The sequence below is a fragment of the Rhinolophus ferrumequinum genome, chromosome 11, assembly GCF_004115265.2.
Source record: "Rhinolophus ferrumequinum isolate MPI-CBG mRhiFer1 chromosome 11, mRhiFer1_v1.p, whole genome shotgun sequence".
Classification (NCBI taxonomy): Eukaryota; Metazoa; Chordata; class Mammalia; order Chiroptera; family Rhinolophidae; genus Rhinolophus; species Rhinolophus ferrumequinum.
The window spans coordinates 60,730,675-60,749,346 of NC_046294.1; the positions used below are offsets into that span (position 1 = coordinate 60,730,675).

General features: G+C 38.2%; 1 protein-coding gene across 3 annotated transcripts in view; it reads right to left on the bottom strand.

Moving 5' to 3' along the window:
- Positions 1-3,111: 3,111 nt before the first annotated feature.
- The window catches only part of GRM5 (glutamate metabotropic receptor 5), a 454,770-nt gene continuing 439,209 nt past the window's right edge, over positions 3,112-18,672 (bottom strand). For all 3 annotated transcript variants that reach the window (XM_033121038.1, XM_033121039.1, XM_033121040.1), the window contains 2 exons: positions 5,197-6,963; positions 3,112-3,373 (listed from right to left, as the gene is read on the bottom strand). In XM_033121038.1, the coding sequence (XP_032976929.1) occupies positions 6,054-6,963 (910 nt within the window). In that variant the 3' untranslated portion in view covers positions 3,112-3,373; positions 5,197-6,053. The remainder of the gene's footprint in view (positions 3,374-5,196; positions 6,964-18,672) is intronic.

Below are 18,672 nucleotides of genomic sequence, written 5' to 3' on the forward strand. Positions count from 1 at the left end.
ATATATATATATATATATATATATATATATGACATATATATATGTCATTAACATAATTAACCTGTCTATATAAAATGCTTATATAGGTTGTATACCTCAAAAAGTCTTATTATGTCTTGGCAAAAATAAATGCCTTTGGTCTGCAGTAAAAGTTGATTTAAAATATTTATTCTTGTTGAGGGTAAGCTAAGTTTTCCTGTAAATACTTTTGGTTTAGGATTCTACGAATGTTCAAAGAAGCTGAGTTTAAAGGGTTTCTCATAGAATTTCACTATTAAAATTATTCTCAAAAAATAATAAACAGGGTGAAATGTAGTAATTTACTTTGAATTTTGAAATACTTTGAGAAAAACCTGTAAATACTGTGCTTTTGTTGAAGGAGATAAGTTCATTAATATAATCCTGTCCATTTACCTGTTTCTCTTGCTTGCTACCATAAAAAAGTCAATGTTTAAGAATTGCTTATTTTTTTAAAAAGTGATCATTCATGTACAGTACAACCAAAAAATGGACCAACATTCAGCATAGATTATTACAGAAGAAAAACATTCGTTTTATGGTGCTTAAGGTCAGTTTTCTAAGTCATCCTAGATGGACAGTTCCAAGGTTGCATATGAGTTCAAATATCAGTAGGCTTCCCTCCAATGAGGTATGCTTTAAGTTAGACAAGAATAGCTCCACAAGTAATATTGGATGTAACATATCTAAGCTGCCTGCTGAATATTAACTGTATATGTTGCCACTAATAATAGATAATACCTATTGAACATTTAGCATACACCAAGAATAATGGAAAGGAAATAAATTTCACAGGTTATTGTAATTCACTTCTGAATTTAAAGAAAGAGGAATTGAATTATAGAGAAGTCATGGGTAATTTAGCCAAGTTCATATGGGACAAGGTAATAGACCCTGACTTTTAATTCAATGTCATTTCTATTGCATTAGCTGATTTTGGCTGGCCTTCCATGATTCTACAGAGTCTCACAAGACTCTTTTGATCTTTAAAAGATAATTTTCTGTATGCAGTCCTGATATCTTACCTCAACCTCAAGTTTATATAAACATATGTTCATTTGTATTACTTCAGAATAGAAGACACCAAAGCAGGAAAGTCTGACAAAGCACAAAAAATGGGTTCCTTTTTAAAGATAAAACATATTTTGTATCAATTTCCATATGTGCTATAAGAATATGTGTGTATATCATATGTGTATAAATAATACAATGAAGGGAAGTGGAGAGAAGCTGTATTTTAAAATCTGCATTGCCTTTCTCTCCCACATATTAAGCATCTCGCCTACATTATGCTTTTAGGTTTTAGCTAATTTGTGTCCAGGGAGTGTAAATGTGCTTACTTAAGAATCATTTGAGTAAAAAGTGATTTGACAAGTAAAATTTTTTTCTAGAAATATTATATATGTATTCCCATACATGCACAGAGAAACACAAATACACCCACAAAAACATGTATAGATGGGCCCCAAAATGAAATACCTACATAGATGTGTGTATCTGTATACATGTACATATATCTACACATACAATCTATATTAGTATTTTTGTGATACTTTGATTAACACAGATAACTGTGGAATTATATCTATAATTTATAGTCCCAGACACAAAAATCAAGGCATAGTCCCTACATGCTTCCTTGTTTTTAAAAAAGTATTATGTCTTAAAAAGTGTTTGTCAATTTCTTTGGAGACAGCATTTCTGGTTGGTATGTGGTTGGTTTATATTTTTATTTTAATATACTGTCTACAGACTACTTTGTAAACTCCATAATTCAAAAGTGTAGATCATTCAGAATTTAAAATTAAATAAGAGTGTTGCTCTTTTTTCTGGGTCTGAGAAAACACTGTTAAGACAACATTCTAAACATTTAAGGGGAAGAATCTTAAAGTCATATCATAGTTTCTTTTTTAATGTTTTTCAAAAAGTAACTGACTTCACAAACACCAACTATAACATGATTTAGACAACTGAGAAACAGGCAAGTGTATTTTAAAATGCTAAAATAAAACACGTTTGTACAAGTACAAAGAGAAACAATACTGATAAAAATGTTAAACTTTATGAAAAAAATCATTTGCAATTCACATCAAAATAATTTAACATTCTCTATTGTTTTAATAGTACAAGCTGCAACAACAGAAAAACAGATACGCGCACACAATTTTAAAACCAAATCAGTTGTAAGTGCAGAAAAAAGTAAGTACAAGCACTTGTAGCCCACACAAATCTTTTAGGATTGGCACCACCTCCCTAAAACATCTATATTCTATATAGATTTTCTAATTACAACACCACCAGCAGCTGCCATTGAAATCTAGAAATACACACAATATACATAGTATATTTGTTCACATTGGGAAGATCAGTGCAATGCAGCCAACTATTTTATACATGCCTCATTCTTCAACAGATAGAGAATCTCCCAGGCCTCAGACCCTCTTTAAATTCTGATTTATCTTTATGCTTTTCACTGATCTATATTTTTTCACAGTATAAAATTGTAAATGGTAACTATAGAGATTCTGACAGCTTGAGGGTTATTAATAAGCTGTGGCTAAATGTGAACTCAGATAATACCTTTGAAGTCTCCAAAACATGTACATTTTGCTGGGAGACTAGCATAGGAAATGTTTTTTTTTATTTTTTCTTAATAAGTATGTAATTCCTGGCTTGGAAGTCACAGAACTGCAGCAGAGCCATTATACAATTCATTTACAGTCAGAAATAGCTCCTAGTGTTCCTGATCACTTGCTGGTAACAACATTAGCTTGGGGAAGACTGTTACTATCAAGGCTTAGCACAATTGGGGATTTGCTTTTCTGTTTTGCTTCAGTCAAATCTCATGTGGTTCTCCTTTCTACACTCCCTTTCTGTCCCCCACCCCTAACCTAGAGAGATGGTTCTTCCCAATCCAGATATGGTCTTCTCAGGCTGACCCCACTCCTCTCCCAAAATCAAAGAATGAGTAGACTGCTTAGATAGTCCATATAACTTGATCAAACCAGATTTCTTCCTTCTTCCTTCTTCCTTCCTCCTCCTCCTCCTCCTCCTCCTCCTCCTCCTCCTCCTCCTCCTCTTCCTCCTTCTTCTTCTTCCTTCTTCCTTCTTCCTTCTTCCTCTTTTCTTCTTCCTGGGAACAAATTGTCCTTTAGGGCCACTTTTCTGAAACTTAGTATTTCACTGTACTTTCCCCTTCCTTTTAGTCCCGACTGAATTATCACTGGGCACCAGGAACAGATTGTTTTCAAGGAAATTCAATGAAAATAGGTACCCAAATGAGTTGTGAAGTTCATATCCTAGCCCTAGAATGAATATTCAGTTCGCTTTGTATTGTAGAGTTATTACTTGGAACCTGTATTAGAATTGGCAAAGAGACAGAGTTAGCATCATTCCAAAATAAAGGATCTCAAGAATGCATTACTAATAGTATGTATTATACAATGTATTGAATGAAATGGCAAAGGCTATAGAAATACAGAGAAAAATACATCTTGTTCTCTAATTGGATGAATTATTTTTTCTTACAGTTGACTGTAATTTCATATGGAATTATCACATGCTAATTTATTTTCATTAAATTTTAATTTCTAATGAATTTTTTCATAGAGTAGTGTGCTTTTTAAAGAAATATGTTATAAAAACTTAGAAAAGGAATTTGATCATGGATAAAGTTCAAAAAAATGTCTGTCTATTGGTCAATACAGTGAAGCCTGTACTTGAGAACAAAATGGAAATCAACATAGGCTTTTATGAAACAAATTTTGAAACTTAGATAGTAGAGCATACTGAGAAAGGTTTCAATGTCTAACAAGTCAAGACAGTAATCCCCAGGTGAATGTTCTTTTGATGAGGTTCCAGGGATAATAATACCTCAAAATATTTACATTATTTGAAGTAGAGGCAAACATTGCTTTCAATGGAGCCATAAAACTTAGATTTGCTCTGTTTCAAGGGTCTCATTATAATATTTGGGATCAGGGTGATCTGATGATGTTACTTTTAAATCTGTCATAGAAGGTTCAATTTAATGTATATTTTAGTAAATTAATGTTAGCTTTTAATATTTCATATTGGGATATTTGATTTAAAATGTAATCTAGGAACAGGTATCAGGAAAGGAAAATCAAGCAGTATGTTTATAATAGCTTTTAAAAGTGGAGAATGTTAAATTATTCCAATGGATATATTTCCATTTCTTAATTCTTTAAGTAGATGTGAAATTACAAAATATATACCAAAATAAGGATATTGAGCAAAACGAAAAGGTTTTACTTATTTTTCTCTCTTCCAAAAATACACTTCTGCCTCATAGGAAATCTTTTTCATAAGGCTATCTTTAGTATAAGGCTCGGTCAACTGAACTTTGAATTTATAGGACACCTCCTCCTTTTATTACTATCCTTATTTAAAAAAAATAAAAATGGCACCTGAGGATAGATGCAATGGGAGGAAGAAGGAGATGATAGTAAATGCATATCTTGAGCTATGAATTCTATCTATGAGGCTATCAAAGCACAAGTATTTCTATTATAACTTTAAATCTCTTTTATGCACTATTTAAAAAGTGACACTATGAAGTATACAAAATCATATTAATGATTATTTTTAAAAGGAAATTAATAATCACTTTGTCTGTTTTTGGAATGGCTAAGAAAGATTGTGTGGTTTATATTTATTAAGGTTCCTCTGTTTTAAGTATTTTGTATTGCTTTGAAAAAATATTCTACATTTGTCACAGTTCATAGCTGCCCTGTTTAAGCAGCCAAGAAAAGTTAAAATGACTGCTCACTGGCATGGCTAAATTTCTGCTAAGCTGACTTGACACAGTTTAAGTTTTCCAGTGTGTTAAGACTGCATTAATTTTTTGAACAGTCCCTATGATCGTGACAATGTCTTCATTGGGTCCATGGACCACTCTTCCAGTTGGTGGGACTTGAAAAGAACACAGGAGCTTTTTGTGCATCAGGTTCTCAAAAGAAAGGAATGAAGAGTCCAAATGCATATGTTAATATTTTAACTGGCACTGCTAACGGAACAGCATTCATAAGGAGGAGTGGCCACATTTTATGAAAGAGATAGCTTAGCTGGAGTTTAAGAATTATTATTATTATTATTATTATTATTATTATTATTATTATTATTATTATAAAGAGAATTTCCAGCTACACAACGCACCTCAGTGAGGGAATTACAAAACAGTATTCCAGAAAATATTTTTTTGCTACTCCAGTATTGATTGGCAACATGGTGAAATAGTCAAGAAATCTTCCACTGGTTTTGTTGATTAATGGAGGTGAATTGAAATAACGAGGTGGAATCCCGGATGCAGGCTTTTGAAAGAGGATTTCACAACCAAATTGGAGAGGAAAGTCTCTGGAAAAAGCCCTGCATACATCAGCGCAGCAGTCATTATCCAGTTGTGTGATATGTCTGGGACACATTCACAATGCCTCAGTTAATACCGGGCCCAAGTTCCTGTTTTTCAAGGTCTTTAAAGGAAAAACAAAAGAAAGAAAATTAAAAATAAAAAGGGAGAGAGAAAGCTTAACGTTTTGGTCCCAGATTTTGAGTTTGTTAGAAAATGTACATTCATGTTTGATGAATCAAAGAATCTTCTGGGAAAAGAACTAAAGTAAACAAACAAAACATTTTACAATTGCTTATTAACTATGCTTTCCCCCCTCCATTATGCTGTTTCACACTCATTGCTTCCCTAGAGCAAAGAACTTGATATGTAACTGTTTCAACAGACTCCTTGTCAGCCCTCAAAAATATAAGCAGTGTTTCTTAAAAGCCCATGTTTTCTAAGGCCACTAGAAGAAAATCTGCCAAAAGATTTGTAGTTGGTGTCTTCGTCGGTCGGTCGGTTGATGTTAATTAAATAGCACTGTTAATTTCATGTTTCCACTAAGGGTTTACTAGGCATCTTCCACCTCAGGTCTTAACCAGGCGACTACGCTTGTCCCTGTGTCTGTGTGAACACCGGCTGTCTCAGCAACGTTCGCAGAATCCAGCGTGGTTTCCAATGTCATTCACAACGACGAGGAGCTCTGAGTGTAATCTCTTATGATCAGTGTGTCATATTTGGGAGACGATGGGATACAGAGGGCCGACTCGGAAACTGGAGAGTTGGGGGTTGTACTCCCCGAGTCCACCGAGTCTCTGAAGGGGGACGGAGGGGTGAGAGCCACCAACTCCTCCAGGTCCGGCTTGGCAGCCGCGGCCTCAGGCCCGACCGCAGGGGTCTCAAGGGCAGCGCCCCCAGCCGGCGTGGCGGTTGCAGCGGGCTGCGCGCCGGCCGTGACCTCGATGGCGGGCAGAGGCTGGATTTCGGCGAACGTCGTCATGGTCGTGGGCAGCTGGATCTCTTTGGGGATCAGGTAGGAAGAGCAGAGCGGGGCGCCCACGCTGGGGCCAGGAGCCGCGGTGGACAGCATCATGGAGTTGAGCTCGCTGATGTTGGCGGTGAAGCGGGTCACCACGCTGCTGATCTGCTCCATGAGCGAGCCCTGCGAGGAGCTGCTGCGCGCTGCGGGCTCCGACTGCAGCGACGGCACGTCGTCGTCGGTGCGGCTGGCTGAGCCCGCTCGGTGGCTCAGGGTGCTGATGGGCGACGGCGAGCGCGGGCGCACCGGCGCGGGGAGGCGCTCCTCGGTCTCCGCTACCTCGTAGAGCGCTTTGGAGCCGGCGTCCGGAGGCTCAGACCCGCCGGGATTAGCGGCCGCCGAGCAGCTCGCGCTGCCCGTGACCCCGGCGCTGGCGCCCGCGCCCGCGCCTCCCGCGCTCAGGCCGCGGCTCTCCGTGCTTTTGGGGAAGGGCTTGATGACGGCCGTTTGATTGGGATTCTCTTTCTTGTTGATGTGGATGGACAGCCGCTGCCACAGGTGCTGCCCCCGGCTGCTCCTCTCGTTCTGGGCCCATGTGACGGATTTTCCGTTGGAGCTGCGGGGAGAAGAAAGACAGATGTGACTCAGCGAGGTCCTGGACAGGTTTTCCCAGTGGTGGGTGGTTATGGGGCTTGGATTGGGAAGGACTTTCTTTGTTCTATTAGGAAATAAGGCATCAAAAGCACACCATGGAAAGAGACCTGGGAAGTGGATTTTCTTTGTAATTTAAGGCTTCTTTCTTATATCTGGCCTTCCGTTGATCATTTCCACGAAAGTGTGTAAAAGGGGTTATTAGTTAGGATGAAGGAGTATTTATGGGTTCCGCAATAGTTCTTAGCCCACCCGGGAGTGCAACAGCTGGTTATACTGCAAACATAGAAACGAGGGATTGCAGTATTGTGATTGAGTCCAGAAGTGCCTGGTACAGGCCGAAGGCTTCCTAAAGTTCGCAGCCTCTGAAAGGAAACGTTAGAAATAGGACATCATCTCACTAACCTAGTCATCAAAGGGGAGAAAAGAGGTAAGAGTCAAGGGTTACCAGGACGTAGACAGTGGTTCCAGTTCAGTTTTTATTCAGCAAGGCCAATGGTGGGTGTATTTAACTAGGGATTTCTGTCTGAACTCTTGACTTTGAACGTAGTTTTACTTAGTCTGGCTTATCTGCTGGAAAATCCAAATTCAGTAAACATACAGGAAGTTATAATTAATTAGAACTTTTCTACTTCACAGAAATTTTCCTCACACATTTATTTTAGGTCTAAGACTTGAAATAACAATCCTGAGAGAATATGCAGTATATTGCCTTTGGCACCTAGCATATTGCTTTCAAATTAGGGTCTTGATGACATGACATGATTTCTAAAGGCCTTTTTCCCTCTTCCCTTCTTGGTTCCATCGTGGTGTATGAAAGCTTCTCTGATGAGGATGCAATTGGTGCTTCAGCCTCAGAGACTGACTTACTGGAAAAAATGACACAACAGACTCTGAAGCTACAGACTCTCTGTTAGGAACCTCATGTATGGTCAGAAGAGGATGGGGCCTAACCTTCATGGATGGCACATGGAGAGAGCTGGGTGTGATTTCTCATCACAAAGGAATTCAAGATGTCTGTAACAAGGGGTCTGTTATGTCCAGATAGCTGTTTTCTAGGTGACCAAGAGATAGCTTTGGGCTGTCTGTGGACAAAAGACTTCGGCTACCCAATCTTATCATCTCAGCAAGTGATTATTAAACTCAATTGTGGCTGAAACTCATCTAGAGCACTTGCCAAATATCCCAGGGCAGGACCCCAAGAGATTCTGATAATCTGGATTGGGTTCCAATCATTGATGCATTTTACAAGCATTCTGCACCCCTGCTATCCAAAGTGATTCTGCAACAGGTATTTCGCAAACTGAGAAACTCTAACAGAAAGCTGTCCTTTCTCTCTGGGTTCCTATTGCTCCCTTGGCCACCTGGAGGAGGCCTAAACAGAGCGCTGACCTGCCTTTGCCAGGCAGGGACTGAATTGTGTTTGGAGCCCCCCTGCCTTGGGGCTGTCTGACTGCAACTGCCAGATCTACTCTGCCTGAGACACCCAACTCCCTTGATAACAGACCATGGTCTCTGCAGCCCCTATAACAAAATGATTTCTGCCTCTTTTCCCCACTGCTTCCCTTCCCATTTCTTCATCTGTCCATTTCCACTTTGTGGTCTTCCTTTCTCCACTTCTTCCTTTGATCTCTCATTCCATTCAGTCTATACAACATATTGCAACCTGGGATACCTCAGAATTCTGGAATGTGAGATGTCCTTCACTCCCACCCCTCTCCTCTTCCTGAAAAGGATGGACAGATTATTTCCAGGTTTGGAGGTTGCTGTGCATCTCCAGTAGTGGAAAGGGCCCTGCCAACCTGTTACCTTTCGTTTCCAGGAGAGTTTCAGGGTTTGTTTTTACGTTTTGTATTAATCTGACCTGCCACTTTTTATGATTTTAGTGTATTACTTTTCTTCTTCCCAGGTGTGCACTAACTCCTGGAACATGACACAGAAGAAATGGGCCAGGTTATTTATAGGATTTGATTGGGAGGGTAGTTGCCAACAAACCCCTTTCTCTCCTACCTACAGGATAAGAAATAAGCATGTTGGGAGGACAATTAATCTTTTAGGTCTCTGAGGCCACTTTTAATACAAAACATGGTCTAGAAACTAGAAGTATAACTGGATTTATTCTCCAAGTTTTACTCTAGGGAAGTTCTAGCTCCTGGCACAGAAAAGTTTTTATGGCACATAACTTTGGATATAAACAATGACAGTCTTTGGGATCACAGTAGCCATGCCCAAAAACGTGACAGCAGATTGTAAAACCTTTGGATGAATGTGTGAGAAGGAAACTATCCTAACAAACCAATCTGCAGGAAATATTGACATCCTTCCCATCCAGGCCTTTGCTCACAGCGCCCATTGTCATGTGGGAGAGAGAGCACCAGACAAGCTGAGTAACAGTGGAAATGGACAGAGGAGATGCCAGAGAAATGGAGTCCAAATCTGAGTACTTCATTTTTCATTTCTTAGGTAATAAAAGACTTTTTTTTCTACAACTAGAAACCTTTTTGTAAAAGCAACTTATGACATTAGCCTGTTTATTAGTAGAATGTAGTTTCCACGAAGACAGGGAACTTATCTGTCTTGTTCACTGACACAGCAGAATCTTAATAAGCATTTGATGGATGGATAGGAGTCTCAAGCTAACAGGGCCATTGTGTGGTGTTCTGGAAAAGGCAATGGACAAAGGATCCTAAAATCTGGGTTCTAATTCTGGATCTGCCAGCCTGGATGCTTGGAAAATAACAATCTCGTTAAAAGGGTTTGGTAAGAAGGTATGTAAGGGTTAGTTTTTACATTCCTTATGAATACTACACTTCAGAAAATAAAAACAATACTCCGTGCTGTTTTGAGCTCTGGTTTGAGGAACAGAGAATTCAGTGCAAAGTAAAATATATGGTAAATTCCTAAATATTTCTGGTTGTTTCTCTTTAACCTGACCAACTCTAACAAAAATTGGAGTTCGATATGGTTTGATCTGTGGCCTGTCTTCTCATCCTGAGTTGTATCCTTGCACGATCACCTCTACTGCATTAAATTCCACATTATTTCTTTTCCACGTTTTGCTTCTTCCTGAAATGCTCTTTTATTGTGTTCAGTTTTCTCTGCCTTTTCTTCCTTTTAGCCTAAGTACTTCCTATCTTTTTTTTTAATGTCACCTTAATTGCCTTTTCTTGAAGAATGCTTTCCTGACCCCACCCCTGACTAGGTTAGGTTCCCATAGTCCCTGCATTAGGCACTTGATAACTCTTTGCCATATGTGCTTCTTATTGCTGGATGGAGTGTTATGAAGGCACATGCAGAGGGTTCTTTGTTGCCTGCTATGTCCATAATACCCAGTGCATTACCTAGAACATAGTAAGTGGTCAATAATATGTTGGGGCAAGTGATTGAATGGATAAATGCATTTCATTTAAAATAATTCATACTGAATTATTTTTTCTGTTAGAATTAAGCTTTAAAAATGATTCAGTGTTAAGGAAATTCTCTTTTTGTCTTCTGGATATATCTATTTTTTATATAACTCACTGTACTGAATAGTCCTCAGTGTATACAGATAAAAGAAATTTCATTAAGTATGAAAGCACAGGTCTTGATATTTACCATGAAAATCACAAAAGAAGTGTTTATTCCTTCTTTGTAATTCATATATATCTGTTTTAGTGAAACGTCTCAGAGATGAAAGCTTATTGAGGCAGCATAGCAGTGGACCCAGAATGTGGGTCCAAAATCTGGCCTGAGTGACGTTGGGCAAATCACTTAACACTTTGAGACTCTTTGCTTATTGGTGAAAAATGGAAGAAGTAAACATCCCCTGCCCTCCTCACATGATTTCTGGGAGGAACCCAAAGAGTAATACACCTGAGGGTACTTTATTAAGCAAAGCACCTCTGCAAGGCATTATTTATCACCATCAAACCTTCATTCAATCAAGATCCAATGTTGTTTATTATTACTTAGGCTGAGAATTTATTATTTTTTTTAAAGCATCAGGATTATACATATGTCTAAGAAGCCTGAGGTAAGAAAAAGGAAAGGGAACTGTTCCTTACCTGTCTATATCACTTCACCTTCGGGACATTGGAAAAGAAGGAGGAGGAAAGAGGAACGGAGGAGAGACAGGACAAATTGTTGTTTACATCTGTAAAGGAGGACACACTGGCCAAAACAATAATGCAATAACAGAAACACTAAAAAGCCTTCTTGCTGTTTCCAAGCACCAATTAACCTTTTTGCCAAATATCATATTATGTAATTAATCTATTGTTTTATTGTTTATTAAATTTGCTTATTGTTTCTGGGAAAAAAAAACATTTCTATAATGTTTGTTGAGGGCTAGGGTTTCTTTGTGTATTTTTTTTTTTTTTTTAATATTTGGGTTTGCCACAATGACATCTTACATCTTTCTCACAAGTTTATTTTCCTCCTCCTTCTTTTCTATGTGGCACACAAATAATTTATTTAATTTAAGCCACTTCTGAATGACAGCTTAATGACTTCTCCCCATTTCTCTATCCATCTGCCCAAACCTGCAGAGAAATTTCCCATGGCACACCATCATTAGGAAGCAAATGTTAATACAGAGAGAGTTTGGCCATCAAAAAAAGTCTATGGAATTCAGAATTTTTGCATTTATTTTAAATGGTTGTTGAATGGTCTGTGTGGTGTTTTCCTCGGAACTTGTTTAGCGTTTTATTAATAGCATATAAGCAATTAAAATTCTCAGAGTATTTCATTGAATAGGAAAAAACCAAAACTAAGCCCTTATTCTCTCTTTTGTTACGTGGCTTATTAGTACCTTCATAAGTTGCAGTTTCAGAGCATCAGAATAAGCAAATGTATTTTCTGAAAATTAACAAATTCTTTTTATGAAAAAGTTATCTTAATTACTAAACCTCTCGGTGACTTGGGGCTTGAGGGGTAGGCAGGAGAGATGTAGGTAGTATGATTTTGAGCTTCCTAATACAACAAGTATTAAAAACAAAACAAAACAAAAAAACCTTGGAACATCATTAGCAAATATGTCTTTGGAATGACATCAGAAAATCATTAGATCAATAAGAGAATTTCATGAATTAAGAATATTATAAACAGAAATTTGCAATTGCAATTCCAGTTTATGCTTACTTTACTCAACTTTTTATCAATACATTTTATTTTCAAAAATTTGCTTTAAATTACGAAGTGAAATACAGTTTTTAAAAGATCCTGAGGAATTTGATATTGTTTATATTCAGACATTCTAAATTAGGTGGAAACAGTTCTTTCTGAGCCTCACTTAAAACCTAATGTCTTGATTTTGACAATTACACTGAAAAATACACCATAATATATAAGAATATGGCAGAATCATTTATATAAATTTCCCCAGTTACAGCACAAATGGAGGTAGATAGCTATCTTACTGACAAAAACAATTTAAATGGCCATGATGATATATGCATTAGAGATGTATGCATAGAGAAAAACACTCGAGTAAATGGAAATGAAGTCAAGGACTAAATTACCTAATACAGACACATAATCAAAACAATAGCACGTTATATTTGTGTAGTGCTTTAGAAAGCACTTTTAGGAACACTCTGATTGTTGAAGGTAGATAGGATCAACATTTTTATCCCCCTTTCAAAAATGATAAAACTGAAGCTCAGTGAGATTAAGTGATTTGCCCAACATTACACAGTTAGGAAATGGCAAAGTGGAACTAATACCGTATGATAATTTCCAGTTCCATTTCTCCATAACAGTACACTGTCTCTAATTTGCTTTTTGAAGCGAGGAGTTCTCCTTATTCCATGGAAGACAAGCCTCAGATGCTACCTGGTGATGATATATGTTTATAAGTAGATAGTCCTTTGATTGATAGTCTCTGTTACTCTGTGTCTCTATACGTCTTAATCATATACTTTGCAGTCTCAAGAAAGCACCCTATATATCTTTCTTTGGTCATTAACTCAAATAGCACAGAGTGATCAAGCCCCTACGTTTGTCAAGGATAATGAATGGGTGCCTTGATCATGAAGGCACTTCAAGCTTACAACCATGTAAGTTCATATTATATGGCCTTTTCAGCCTTTTTTTTTTTTTCATGCTGTCATCTAATAAAAGACAATTGTCCGATATGTAGCACACTTGATTCCTATCCTGATAGTTCTGTCATTGTCTCTCTGAATTATTTGGAATACCAGTACATGAAAACAATTGCAAGCATAACCTTAAATCTGCACCATTAGTTGGTATTTTAACTAATTTGGGAACTGATGGCATGTGATACTTTCACAACAAATGATTTTATTCATCAAAGCTTTTTGATATTGTGGCTGAGAGTTATTGGTATAAAAGATTTCCCTCAAAGAGGGTAAAATCAAATCCAAGAAAGAAGATACATACAGAAGAAGGCTAACGATATGAGTTACTCACAGTATTGCTATAGAAAGAATTTGTTTATCTTTTTCCTAGGACCGTGAAATGAGGAAGCAGATGGACAGGTTGGAATGGTGCTAAGTGTGAGGAGACTGAGGAATGGTGGAGCTTGGGAACAAGCAGCTCATTTAGTCTCTGTAGAGTACAGATTACAAGGGATTCAAACCTTCAAGAGGAAGAATCCATTTCCAGCAAGAGGGGAGGGCATGGCCAGGGTATGCTACCTGTTTATGGGAGACAGATTACATATAGGCCTTGAATAATTCGTAGATTATGGCAAAATTCAAAAAGAGAGTGCTAGGCGTTGGCTTCCAGGAGGAACAGCAATGACAGAAGTTTAGGAATCCATAAGGAATTTTCTAGAGATAAGCAGTAGGGCAGTTGAACTGTGTCGGGATGGAGTAGACTTTAAAGGCATCAAAAGGTAGAGTTTGGACTCTAAAAATTCTTCCTGGCCACCCCTTACCTTTCAGGATCTTCTTTCTACTCCTTTCTTTTGCTATTTAAATAACTCAGATACAGATGTAATCTACATGCTTGACCAATAAGTGAATGAATATATAAAGAAATACTCATGGCTTCTTTTCTGTTATTTTTCAACTGTAAATATTCTATTAATATTTTATATATTTGATCTTCTTTCTTGAACTCAACACAAATAATTGAATATAGGAACCATGCCTTACTCTCCTGTAAACACTCACCCCAGTTTTATCTATTGACCTTATTCCTTATCTGGCCCCAGTCCTGGTCCTACTTCAGGAAAATGTTAAGGCCAAATTAATATGTATCTGTTACTTTAATTAGTCCTCTAGGCAATGAGGAACAAAGAAGATTGACACAAGCAAAAGAGTGGTGTCTGGGATAGACTTAAGAGCTTGTTTGCATAGTGCAGGGATTCAGTGTTAAGATGTTGACAGGTGTGACGAAAATGAGGATGGAAAGGAAGAGACTGATAGAAAACCTATTGTGAAAGAAAAGACATTTGTCTTTGCCCATAAGGTTTTTCTTGTTGGTGTTAGAGGAATTCAGAGAAAAGGCTGCTCACTGGGGAAGAAGTTTCAAGGGAGGATTTGCAAATAAAGTGGAGCTTAATGAGGTCTTATAGCCTGGGGAATCTTAAAGTAACATGGATAAACAAAATCCAATTAATACGTGTATTGCATATATGGCAAAGAAGCTAGTTCCACATGCTTACTCTCTCTCATGAAACCCTTCCAACATCCTCCCTGTGAGATGGAGTTTCCCCTCTCTTTTAAGTAGCTGGGGAGGGAGCATGCTTCTGTGATAATTCCCCCAGAGCACACCTTTTTCTAGGTATTTAGTCCCTAATAAAATCCTTGTGGGAGGAGAAGCACTGGGCCTTATTTTAACCCCTCTTTGGTTTAACGGCAACAGGTGGCATTTTCAAAATGTGACATATCCTTTCAGGAGGGTGGGTTATTAAAGTGCCTGATCGTTCTAATACAACTGCTACTTCCCCTACATCCTCATAAAGAGAAAGCATCTGATAAAGGATGTAATGCAGGAGCGTGTGCCAAGCAGAGGCATTTTGTTGGATCACCGCATAGTTTTCTTGTTCAAATTGAACTATTTCTTATGATCCATAATTCAGTAACCTGGACTCAAACCTCCTCAAAACTAAACTACACCTTATACTGAGATTTAACTTCTAGGCTTCATGTGAAGTGCTTCAACTAAGATTAGAGGACTTTTTTTCTAAAACAGGAAATGATTTTTCCCCCCCAGGAATCACTACAAAGCCCAGATTACAATTGCGTAAAGAGACAATGAAAGAAGACACAGCTGTTTAGTGCCTGTGGGCTGGTATGTCCAGGAAGACTGTGGAGGAATCCAGCTTGATTTAAACTGTGAAGAAAACATGGGATTGGGATTGATAACAAAGGAGAAGAGAGTTTTGGGATAATAATAGCTCCCATTTGAATAGAATTTACACTTCACAAGGTGTTTTCACCTATATTACTATATTTGACCTTCACGACAGCTGTCTGATAGAGCACCTACTGGATGGTATTTTTCATTGTTTATGAGTCTGTCCATGCACTAAACTCGGAACACTCTAACGGCAGTGACTACATGCATCTCCTGTGCTTATATGGTATCTGGTGTGCAGTAGGTATGCTGGGAGTGCTGGGGAAATAAAATAAGGTCCATCATTTTGAATGCTTGGAATGGAAAGGCATTTATTAACCTGTACTATAGATGCAAAAACTGAGACTTATGGAACTTAACTCAGTTGTACAAGTCAAATAAAAGGCAGAACAGCAGTGCCTGAGACCTGACCCTAAATCCAGTCATTGTCACCGTGCAATATTGTCTCTGTGCTAAGTGCTGAGTGCACATGTGAACCAAGGGGCTAACAAGACAGTCCCTTGGGGAGCGTCCAGGGAAATGGCACCCCCCAAGGTTGTGTCCATAAAATAACCTGATAATAAGTTCCAAAGCTCTGTATCAATATTGATCTGAAGATCACAGAGATGAATCCTGAGGGACCATAGAATAAGAGGATGCCATAGGATTTTTACAATGGTTTCTGAAAAATGATTTCTGTATAGACAAAAAGACTCCTTTTGATCTTAATTAAGGCATCTCAGCTAAAGCATCACACTCTGGCTACAGCTGGAACCAGATTTTCAGGTCTCTTTGATTTCAGAATTTTTACTAAGCCACTATACGAAGTAAGTTATTTAATATCCCTGATCTTTATTTTTCTTATCTGTACCATGGAAAGGAAAAATACCTTGCTTATGATGTTTTTGGGAGAACTTAATGCATAATATGTGAAGGGACTACTTACAGAGTCTGATGTAATTACATGTACAGTAATTACAGTAATGGTAACAATTATTATTATCTGTTGTAGAACATCTCTAAATGTACGTCAGAACATTGATTTGAAATTGACTTTGGAAAGGAATGAAGAGGAGACGACTGCAGAAGTCCTAATCTATCACCGTGCAGCTAGCTGGCCTCTTTTGTTCTGGAAAGGCAGAATCTTTCTCTGCTGTGGATTCTGAATTTTATATAACCGTGTGCATAGCCCTATCGGAACACTCAGTTCATGTTTATTGTTATTTAGTTTCTATTTCTATTTAGTTTCTTAATTCATTTGCACAGTCATAAACTATAGCAATGATATCAAATGAGGAGTTAATCTGATGCATACATTGTCCTGTGGAGAGGGGTTCTATATTACATAACATTATCCGTTTTTCTGACTCTCTGTCCCAATAGACTACAGATTTTCAAGGGCATTGGTTATTCATTTATTTCCAGTGTCCTGTAAGTGCTTGGCTCAGTGTAGATGCTTAATAAATGAACATGAAATGAAGAAATAAATAATTGAACGAATGAATGGCCAAACAATCCTAACACAGACGTCACATTTTGGTGTTACTTTTCAAATCTGAGTTCTTAGTAATTCAATAACTATTGTTCTATCACTGTTACCACATTCTCTAAGGCTTTATTAAGCATGCCCACTAAAAGCAGATGCTGCATCTACTAGGTGAAAATCAGTTACTCAAGTGATTGAAGGTTAACACTTGACGTGATTGATATCATGACATAGCACTAATAGAAATAACCTGGTGCCACTCGCCTTCCTTCTAGCACTGGTTGGGGACTGTAGAGCTATCAATTTCAGTTGACTAAGGGAGCTCTTTCTCAAAGAGAGACTGGGGGTGGTTCAGAGTGTTTTTGCCTCTCCTTCATGGGGAGGAGAGCACATCCAACATGAGCACATCAAACACAGACTCCAACTAGCACTCCATTGTAATACCCCTGCTGAGACAAGAGATAATAACGTCCCCTGTTGAGGTTTTGCGCCTGCACCTGTGGGTGGACCATCTCGGTATGAACTCAGCGGTAACAGGGTTTAGAGACTTTCCAGTTCTTAGAGCACCTCACTATTTAGGACTCTCTTTTACTTCTCCTGCAATCAGGAGGACTCTGCTCTGAAACACGTTTAGACTGTCCTCTGTGAAAATATGAAAAGATGACAAGTTATGCTGTATTCAGACAGAAGGAAAACAAAACTGTTCACATAATGGGAAAACAGCAATAGAACATTTCAGGAAGCTGGAGTGTTATGAATACATATAAGGTTCGCATTCCTTTCCAAATATGGAGGTAGAAGTAAGAGGGAGAAGGGAGGGAGTGTCTGTCTCTAAGGCCTTGCCAATATTATAGATAATAATATTCTGGCCGGATATGACTACGTGTATTATCAAACTCTTCTCCCTGACAGGCAACTTGGCTCTGAAGAATCACCCCAGGCATGAATTCACAGGGTTGTGTCCTTTCTAAAGTTCCATTATAGAAAACAGGCAAATGAGATGTGGGCAAAACTCCCAGTTTTCTGTGGTTGTTTGAGCTTCCTTAGCCTCTCTCTGGGATTGGTGACTCAGTAATGGCCAAAGAACCAGCCCAGATGTTTGCAGAGTAAATATAATGCTTAAATATGACTCTGGGAAGCAACTGGAGGGGGCGTTGATAAGAAACAGGGCCCTATCAGTTGATAATAAAAATATCTGTAAAAGTCTCATACAATTATTCTATTCCTAGATCTTTCATTCAATTCCAGAGTAACCAAATTGGAATTAGCTACTCTAAACTCTTATTAGAAATGATTTACATTGCAGTTGCCTCCTCTCTAATATCTTTTCTCTTAATGTTCATTTTAAACTTATTTCTCCTGGATAAATGTCACTGTGTGTGTGTGTGAGTGTGTGTTTATATAAACAAATATGAAGTTGAAAAAAAAGATTCGAAGGCCTTAGAAATGTTGGCCTCTCTTTCATATGTCTCCAGGCTATTCTCCTCCCTAATGGAAAGCTCTCATAGAACACTGAAGGACTCCTTCCCTCTCCCACGCATTCTTTCTCTCTCATTGTCAGTTTTTATTTCATGTTAAATAAATGGGAAGGAAGAAAAAGTAGGAAGAGAAGACCATTTGTTCCAAAGTAACTATGCTTATCTGTAGGGTGGAGGAAGTTACTCCGACAGAACTGTCTTTACTACGGCATGTTCTATTTCCCTCTGCCTCCAAAGGACATAGCCATGTAATAAGCCTTGCTATTGCCTTGAGTCTGTTTCTAAACAAGTGAGGAAACACAAGCTAAATGGTATCTTGCTGTTGTAGAGAAACTTGTACCATTCCCTGTGTAGACACACTGAATGCCTACTCTGTAGATCTAGCCCTGACCCAAGGAAGTTTGGTCTGTTTGATCTGGAG